Source organism: Notothenia coriiceps, unplaced genomic scaffold (genome assembly GCF_000735185.1).
Source record: "Notothenia coriiceps isolate Sejong01 unplaced genomic scaffold, NC01 NC01_scaffold00026424, whole genome shotgun sequence".
Taxonomy (NCBI): Eukaryota; Metazoa; Chordata; class Actinopteri; order Perciformes; family Nototheniidae; genus Notothenia; species Notothenia coriiceps.
This window is the reverse complement of record NW_011359125.1, coordinates 1270787-1280863: the sequence shown is the minus strand read 5'-3', so window position 1 is coordinate 1280863 and position 10077 is coordinate 1270787. Positions and strand designations below refer to the sequence as shown.

At 39.4% G+C, this 10077-nt stretch overlaps 1 protein-coding gene across 1 annotated transcript; it reads right to left on the bottom strand.

Moving 5' to 3' along the window:
* Positions 1-5420: 5420 nt before the first annotated feature.
* LOC104957048 (tubulin polyglutamylase TTLL11-like) lies at positions 5421-10077 on the bottom strand. The gene is made up of 3 exons (XM_010784652.1): positions 9842-10077; positions 8905-9011; positions 5421-7400 (listed from the first exon to the last, which is right to left on the bottom strand). The coding sequence occupies exons 1-3, from the start codon at positions 10036-10038 to the stop codon at positions 7090-7092; spliced, it is 615 nt and encodes a 204-aa protein (XP_010782954.1). The 5' UTR covers positions 10039-10077; the 3' UTR covers positions 5421-7089.

Sequence of the window (10077 nt, the reverse complement as noted above, 5' to 3'; positions counted from 1 at the left end):
GTGATCAGCACCATCGGCCCCCCCCCCCAACCTGCATCAGTGACCCTTTCCATTCAGTGTGCAGTGCATGTGCTCGGTTTCTTCTTCTGGTGCTCATCATTGCTCTTCAGATCAATTCAAACCCCAATTGAGATGTTCTGTGTGAGTCACACGTGTGGTCTTCTCACTCTAGTAGCACCAGAGCTATGGAGAGACGTGTGAAGACCCTCACTCACTCACAGGGTTTCCGTTAGAAACAGTTAGTGACGGCCCTCGAAGATCTCAATTTCCTGGACACTTGGGAGGACTTCTGATCAAATATTATTGGTGCTTATTGATCTTCATCTGCAGGCTATTTAAAGAATCACATCATCACGGCATTTAGATTTCTGATGCTTTCCATTGGTGGAGGGGCCGCTGCAGCACTACATGTCCTCAACAATCAAAGGTGGATATACGACACAAGGATCTGCCAACAGCCCAGTCTGTTTATATATTTTATGTGAGCTATGCCCCTTTTACATAGAAATGGATCCTTTTTTATAAACTACCACTGGAAATAACTTCATTTTAACAGTACCATTTGGCTTAGTAATTGTATGCTTACATAGCTTACCCTGTAGACTTGTACGTACCCATAGAAGAGGAACTCAGTGAAAAAGAAGGACGAAAGAAATCCCAAACAAAACCAAAGCTCATCGGCTTGTTTTGCCTGTGATTCACACGACCCCCCCCCCGGCGGCGCCCCCGTCTCTCTGTTAAATGATTACAATCAGTGGCACATTTGCCCTTCAATGATGCCACACCTAATATATTGACCGGAGAGATTGAAATAACCCGATAACGGAAACCCTGCCCTCTCACACTATACACTGGACTGGTGAGCCGTTCTCATAATGGCCTCCTTTGTTTCAACATTTGATCTCTAACTGCTTTTATGTGTCAGTGGTAATGACGTATGCTGCATCCAAACTGTGATTATTAATCCTAGTGACATCATTTTGCTTCTTCTTCTTTTTTTCTTCCTCGCTTCCACCCTTCTTCATCCCTTGTTCTTCTAATGTGAATATGCTAACTCACAGATGGTCTTAACATGGGGTTTGGTCCTTTTATCTCTCTTTGCATTTGCTCCCATGCATCAGCATCTGTATTTTGTATATTTTTGTATTGATTTTTTCTTACCTGTAACAGACTGTAAACATCAAGTGTGAGGCTCCGCATGCTTCACCTCGCTCTCGAGCCAATGGTAGCTTCACCGTTTGTTTTTGTTTTTTTGTTGCCAATTCGAAGGTGATGACGACAATGATGAATGCTTTGCTGCAGACATATACAGTAAATATATGATAACCGAGTGCATCGTGAGGCTGGACAGCCTGGGAACGTGTAAATAAAATGCACACACTATTTTTACCTAATGTTAACAGAGCTTTTTTGTAAATGTATCTTGTGCTCAAACTCTGCTGTATCTATGGATATTGTAAATACAAAATAGCTCAGTCGGTCATCTGTCCTCATGGGGTAGAACTATACAATTTAAATTAACCTTCAGTGTTTAGAGCTATTGTTTTTGTATTTAGAGTGTAATATCACTAGCCAAAAAAACGGAATAAGGAGCAGTTAGACTCTTGGGAAGTAGTGGAACATCCCACCCAATCCTGTTATTTCTCATCAGTCTAGCTCAATGCACTTTTATCCTCGGTGGTTGGTGTTTATTTGAGATTTTTAGCTTCTTGTTTTTTAAGCAAAGTACCCATTTCAGTTGTTTGAAAAGTGGCATATTTCAAAACCTAAGAAAGGGATTTTTTCTATAGATCATTCACAAACCTTTCTATCAGACTGAAGAAGTCTCATCGAGCGCAACAAAATTGTACCTCACATTCAGTCCTTAATTTTTTACTGCAGAGATTAAAGCCAGACTATGTTACTTTTGACAAACAAATAATACTTTATTACAAATCATTCAATATACATTTGCTATAAAAGGCATATTCATTATTCAGTTCACTGGAATAATGAATTTATTAACTACTTTTTAGCATTTACCTTAGCTAGACACATGGAATTAGTGATGCTAATTCTTGCCTCGTCTGTTATGACAAATAACTTTGGTTGCCAACATTAGCAAATGTCAGGTCATGTTTGCTTTAAAAGGCAGTTATTCAATTCAGTTACTGTAAGAGCATTATAGCTAAATGCCAAGCTATTTGTTTTTTAACTATGGTTTAGCATTTAGCTAAAGCAGAGGATTAGCATAACAGTAGTTAAGCATTATGCAGAGGCTGTTGTTTATCACATTTGACATAGTCTTACTTCAAATCTCAGTTTACAACTATACAAGTTAACTGATATACTTAGTACTGCTTTGTTTTTTTAATTTCACTTCTCATCATCAATCAGTTATTTTATCCCCTCCATGTTCTCACCCAGGTTGTAGTAGGATAACCACAAGCTCTCGTCACACATTTCATCCAGTCCGACAAAAGATCTATTAAAAATATAAAGCTATAAATAAAGTAAAAGATGTTGTATGTTTTCTATTATCTTGTAGAAAATACTTTTGTAAGTATGTTGAAAGTATAAAGTATTTGCTGGATTCTGCTTCCTTTGACGACAGTGACAAAACAATAATGTACAGAGGAATTTGTGTTGACAAAATGTGGCTGTGCAATTTATGTACATTTGCAACTAGACCTATTAAAGTTTTATTTAGCTATTTTAAAAATGTTGTTGCCTCTTGTCTATCTCTCATTGTTCCTTTATCGTGATATGTAAATTAGGTTATTTTGAGTGTGTGAGCTGCATCTCATGCTCATTAAATACTCAAGCAGGCCTAGTTAGATGACAAGTAGCTAGAGACCATATGCTCAGACGAGAGGTCCAGAGACAGAGTGAAGGGTACGATGTGACACTCCTCAGAGCCTGGTCTCCATAGCGCCTCATTGGTATTCCCCACAGTGGAGCAGAAAGACTGGAAATAACAGGGAATTCTTTAGCAAGATTTCTCTTTCAGAATGAGCTGTTGTACTTTTCTTTAAATGCTCACACTTTGTTTCTAAATATAGCTCAAAGCCAGGCGACATGTATTCATCTTGAAACAGTATGTTCGAATGGGGAGTGTGGAGCTCATTAACAGCGGATCATTCTCAGGTTTATTAGAAGGAAAGCTCCTGTGAGGCTAATTGCTCCCTGAGAGTCACACTTGTTCCCTTTGGCCAAGTGGAACCATCTCTCTGGGCATTAAGGTGTCAGGCTAATGGGACACGAGAACCACATTAATATAGTAAACATGTCATGGTATAGTATGTCCAAAAATATGAAAAAAAGCGTCATATTATAGTATTTATCGTTTTTCTAAAAGAAAAATATGTGAAATAAGGCATGATATAGAATGTCCTGTGTTTTTTAATCATCAAAGTTTAGTATGTCCAAAAAGAAATGTGAACAAAAAGTCATAGTATTTGGATAAAAATGTTGTAGTGTAGTTTGCCAAACTTTTTTTTTTTCAAACATCATAGTGTACTATGTTGAATAAAATATCATAGTAATCAGAAAAATCTGGAAAGAAAAGGACATAGTATGTTGAATAAAACACTGAAAAAAAGTAATAGATTAGACTGTCTTAAAAAAATATCATAGAAATATGAAAGAAAGTCATAGTATAGTATTTGAAGAAAAGAAACGTCATAGTATATTTTGTCGGAAAATTGGAGAAAAAAAACGTCATAGTATAGGAAGTTGAAAAAAAAACAATAGTTTGTAGTTCATAAAAAAACGTGAAAGAAAAAGTCACAGTATAGCATTTTGAAAAAAAACGTCTATTCTTCTAATATGACATTTTATTTGTTTTAGACATACTATACTATGACCTTTTTTCATGTATTTCTTTGAACAATAAACTATTACGTTTTTTTTCCGACATAGGCTACCATACTATGATTTTTATTACGACATTTATCTGGTCATACTATGATGTTTAAAAAAAAATGTCGACATACTATAGAGGTTTCTCAATACTTTAATTTCCCCTCCTCGACTCCTCGACTCCTCGACTCCTCGGTCTGACCCGGAAATGGATTTCAGCGCGCCATGTTGAAGGACATCTCATTTCTCTAAATGCACACCTAGGATCGAGCATCGAGGAGGCTCTCTGGATGAGCTCTAACCGAGGAGACACTGATGGGTCCTCCACGGCTCCTCCACGGTTATGGCTAGAAAGGATCCGTCTAGTGTAAATATGACGTCACGTTCTCGTTGTAACTCTCGTTGTAATCGGAGCGGCTCGGAAACACATCTATAGCAGTAACATGATGCAACATACACATTAATGCAGCAGCAATATTGTATTATTATATTATCACATGGCTGCCACTGACGTACTTCCGGGTCATTTCACTTGGTTAGGAAGGTTCCTAAGCTAAATGGACGCAACCTTAGTGTTTTAAAACAGCTAACACGTGACTTTATGTCAGATTCCTGTGTCTTACGTGGAGAAACGTGTGCAGTGGTTTGCAAAAATTGCCATGTTGATTTGCAAATTGTGTGAAAAGCTGAAAACGTGTTTAGAGTTTTGGAGATTTGAGCCGATGTTTTGCTCTTTGAGTGTCAGTTAAAATAATTGTGCTTTATTTAGCATTTTAGTGTGTTAGCAATTGAGAAAAACTGTAATATAGTAGGCCTATATCAAAAAATATGAAAGAAACAGTATGTCGAAAAAAAACATTGTTCATAAAAAACCTGACAAAAAAAGGTCATAGTTTAGTATTTGGAAGAAAGCGTTGTAGTGTAGTATGTCGAACAAAAATGTAAAACGAGTAACGACATAGTAGGCTATAGTATGGTTGAAAAAAACATGTCGATAAATACGAAAGATACTTCCTAGTATAGTAGGCCTATGTCAAAATGTGGGAAAGAAAGTCATACTATATTGTTGATAAATATGAAAAAAAAGTAAAAGTATAATATGTCAAAAATAATTAAAAACGTCCTAGTATGTTGAAAAATATGAAATAAAGGTCATAGTATAGTTTGACGGAAAATATGAAAAGAAAGTCATAATATAGTTTTTTGTTTTTTTTAACATAGTATGTCCAAAAAATGTCATAGTATTGTGTGTCGAAAAATGTGACAAAAAAATCATAGTATGTCGTAAAAAACATAATAGTTTAAAGTTCATAAAAAAAACATGAAATAAAAAGGTCTTAAAAATTCTAAACGGCAAAGTAAAGTATGTCTAAAAAAAAATGTCATAGTATACCGAAACGTTTTTTTAAACATGTATGTCCAAATAAACGTCATAGTTGTGTATATCGAAAAAAAAGGATACATGATTAGCAACATAGCTGGTGAATAAAGAACAATAAAGAGGTGTGTTTAGTTTTTTTATAATAAAAAGCCAAAGTTAAACATAGTTCTTTCAAAAATAAATATACACACACCTTCAGTTCAAAGAGCAAAATTACTTTTATTATTTTGCAGTGCTATGAATACATTTCATTCATATGATCAATCACTGTTAATAACCTCATATCTACTTCATAGAAACAAACATACTGCAGAGAATGTTAGTCCTACAGTACGCATCGTGGAAACATTCAACACATCATGTGTTAAACAGGTTCCTGCTGCATCTGCTACAGTTTGATTGTTCTTTAGTGCAACACGTCACACTTCATTGTCAGTCTGCATGTGACAAATGCATGTAAAAGAAACAAACGTACAATTCAAATATGAATGATCAGTGAGTCGCTGTAGTGTAAATAACTTAAAATAACAGCCATGATCGTATTGTGATGTTGTGAGGAGCCACTATACACAGGATGAGGTTTTACTACAAAAAGCTATCCGATTGATTAATAAACATTGCATCTGGTTTAATTGTGACAATTCCTGCCATGCAACAATCAATTCCCAAAAGCAACTGTGTGCCTTCAGAGAGAGAGCATCCTCACAACTGGAGGTCTGAAGGCTGCCTGACTGGAATAGCTGCAGAAAAAGAGGATAAGTGGTGGCATGGCCTTTTCCCTTTGAATACTTATTCACTTAACTCATCACTAACGGGCTCACGGAGCTGAGCCACGGCTGTAAAGAAGCTTTCATCATCGAGCCAAACACAAATAAATACAGTACACACACACTCTGACACACCACACACACACACACACACACACACACTCTGACACACACATTGTGCTCACACAAATGCTCGGTCACCCTCTCATCCATCTCTGTGCAAATGTCATAGAGTTGTTGTGCAAATTCAAGAATATAAGGACACTCCCTCACACCCAGTTATTGTGGGTGAAACTAAGGATGCACGATGTACGGGGGACGATCAATCATCAGCCAATCAGGGGAAAGGTTTTAGCTTTCTGAAGGAGAAGGAGCAGAAGAAGATTTGCCAGATTACATCAAAGCATTTCATTTAAATTCTCTGGAAAAAGTTAAAAGTATGTTTTTTTGATGTACTTTTGTCCTTAAAAAAACAAAAGTACATTTAAAGTGTCAAACTGTTAGTGGAGTTAATAATAGTGATGTTAGATTTGGTTTAATTTTAAATATGTTAAAAATACATCTTAGCCTTTCTTCAGGTTTGCATATGAAGTTCTTTTAAAAATACAAAAATGTGAATATTGGCTTCGGCTGTACGAAGCATAGATTTGTGGGTTATCTTCGTGGGCTGAAGATGATTCAAACCGTGCATCCCCATTGAGAGTAAAGCTGGAGCGTCTCGGGTTAGTCTCAGTGAGAGGTGAAGGGAAGCGAATAGCTGCCCTGTAGAATCAGTACATTTAGTGAACGCAGCCCCTCCTGACCAGACCACACTGTTCATATATGATGTCAGCAGGGGGGGGGGGAAGAAATGCAACAACCTTCTGGAATTCCATGTTCTATTTCCTCTCCAGCTCTCCCCCCTGCAGACCTCCCCCCTCTGGAGAACAAGCAATCAGGCTGAGAACGGTGCTCCCGCAAAGTGAGCCAGCAGGGGTCCTCCTCTCATCTCCCATCATGCACTGCTTGTGGGAGCTGAGAGGAGGGGATGTTGCAGCTCCTGGGGAGAGGGCTACAGGCGTGGTTTGGGTGTGGACCTCATGCTGGAGCCCCCCCCCTCCCTCAGTTCTCCAGGTTGGCCCTGAGAGAGCGAGGCTTGAGTCTCTGGTGCAGCCGGTAGTCTTGGCTGGTGGCCCGGCGCAGGGGTCCGGGGGAGGAGAGCTGGGGGTGGGGGAGGGTCTGAGTCCTGATGGAGCGAGGCAGGGCCCTGCTGCAGCTCACCGAGCGCCTCTCCTCTCCGCCCGGGGGGGGGGTCTCCAGCTGGGCCTCACACAGCTCCAGCAGCGAGGCTACCTGCTCCCTCAGAGGCTGGGACTTGAACCTGCGAGCCGCCAGGTAGAAGAAGGCCTCCACAAAGGCTTGGAGTCCCATACCTGCAACACAGTGAGGTTTAGAGCAGTCATTCAGAGGAGAATCAGTTAGGACAAAGCCAATAGTATGTCTTGTGTATGGACTGAACAAACTAAATGTCACATGATGTTTATTTGAGCGCTTTAGAGGTGCGTGTAGGACGAGTGTCTTTCCTATGGACAGAACGAAGCTAGCTTTTGTCCTTGTTTCTAGTGGTTGAGCTAAACTAAATGGTTGCAACCCAGACCCTGGTTCTGCTGGAGGTTTCTGAGCTGTCATTCCATGTTACTGTCACCAAGTGTTCGCTCATGGTTGGAATTGCTGTGTGTCAGTAAATAATGTCTGGACTTGCTCATTATGAAAAGTTCTCTGAGAAAACTTCTTCTATAAAATGTCAAAACAGAGAATTTCCATGCAAGTCCAAGATGTTGGTTGTTGTAATACTCATGTTGGCCACAAGAGGCTACAGTGGATCACTACCCCTAGTTCGAATTAGGATGAAACCATTCAGGTTGACATTTCTTCATGCTCATGTTATGTTACATAACTGTCCATTTCACCTGTCAATGATATAATAGAGGACCAGGTTTCTTTCTCATGGCTTCTGTAGATATGAACTGTATGTCAACACAAAGGTAAGAATCATCCAAAAGAATACAAAACTAGTCATAGTATGTTGAAACAACATGGCATGGCTTAGTATGTCAAATAAAATAACGTCAGAAATATGCAAAATGCCTTTTGAATTGTCATCAAACAATTGCCAAAGCTCTGATAATTATTCCGTACTTTAGCCTCTGTTATTGTCGATGAAGAAGAGGAAGACATTAATTGCAGGCAAAAAAAGAAAATGAGAATAATGAATAAAGATGCCGAACCACAGAGGAGCGACATGGTGAGTGTTTTGCTGTGAATCCAAACTGCTACAGATCCCAAGAAGCGAGCATTTTCCTAAATTCCTTCACGTGTCCTTTCAGAACTTTGCTGCATATCCCCAACATAGAAAAACATAGTGTTTCCTCTTATTGCTTCCCCACAAATCCTCCAAAGCACATCCAGAGAAATAACAGCGCCCGACACTCGAGTCCCTCTGAATACGTATGAGCTCATTCTGAATTCAGCCCACCACCTCCTCCGTACAGACCCTTCCATCCTTGTCCATGTGATCTCCATCCATCCGCTCCGCCTCGCAAACATTCCTCGCAAGGTGCAACGTCTGAATAATTCATGTCGGAGAGTCTCTTGGCTGTCACATTGTGATCTCAGCTCATTTACGCTAGCGCACGGTGTCAGAGGGAATCTGACAAAGAATGACAAGCAATTATCTCCAAGCACGTTATTTACTCCGAGTCAAGGATATCAGGCTCTCTGTCCTTAACATGTTGTTCCTTTGGAGGGAAAAGGTTGTTTTTGCACACATGGCTAAGTGTCCGTGTGTGTGTGTGTGTGTGTGTGTGTGTGTGTGTGTGTGTGTGTGTGTGTGTGTGTGTGTGTGTGTGTGTGTGTGTGTGTGTGTGTGTGTTTTACCTGCTTCTCTAGAGTCAGCCATTGTCCCTGACCAGCGGCGTGTGATGTCTATGTACAGGATGTCCACTGAGGCCATGGAGAAGTTACTGTTGCTCAGCTTGCAGGTCCTGAAGACATGGTGGAATCAAACATGTCAGTCTACACGTTTCAAATCCAACTGAGATGATTAGTAGCTCATCCCCTTTGCAGTCAAACATATTGTCAACAGCTCAAGGACATGGAGGGATTTCAAACCAGTCACAATCACATTATGATGGAATACAGATGCAAACATCACACTACTATTTGGGGTTATGCAATACCTAAGGAATGCAAAATGATACACTTTAGGAATAAATATGATTATATGAATTATATTGATAGATATTTAACCAAGATATTATTGATCACAAGCAAGAATAACGAGAAATTGGTATGAAACTGAATCCCCTACAGAAATTATTTTAAAGAGATAGCTGCTAAGAATAAAGTCATCTATCATCTTAGAGTGAGAGAACATGTTTTTTTTAAAGAAATGTATCATTTATCACACAGTTGTATGCAAAGACAAAAACTCAATAAATATTCAAGTTTCAAAAATCAAGATGTTTTTAAACCAGTGTTAATTGTTTTGTACAACTCTAAACAAGGAATGGATCTATAGAACTGTTTTATGTAAATAATATATCATTACATATATATTCAATTTGTAACTTTTTCTTGAAGAAGAACAAATGATTTATACATCAAAAAATAATGCCATTCAAGATCATCTTTATTTGAAATAACGGTCTGCACACTGAACACAATATGATTTGAATAATGTCTAAATCATTGATCGTTGAGAAAAGAACACTAGCTCAGAGGACCTTGATCTTGATTGACAATCAGGAAGTCATGGAACCGCTATGGCAGAAGCTAACGGGGACCCAATAGAATACATGGATGAGCTGTGTACCTGATGAAGGTCCTGAAGGCGGTGGGGCCCAGCCGCATGTTGCCTTTGACCCCCAGGAAGCGGATGAAGAGCGCGGCGATGCGCTCCACCAGCCGCAGGTAGTTGAACTGTTTGGTGTATTTGGGGTAGACCTGCTTCAGACACAGAGAGGGCAGAGCTCCTTCATCGAGGCTCCTGTCCTGTGGCTCCGCCTCCATGGGGATCTCCTCCCCGTGGTCCAGCCCACCCGCCCTCAG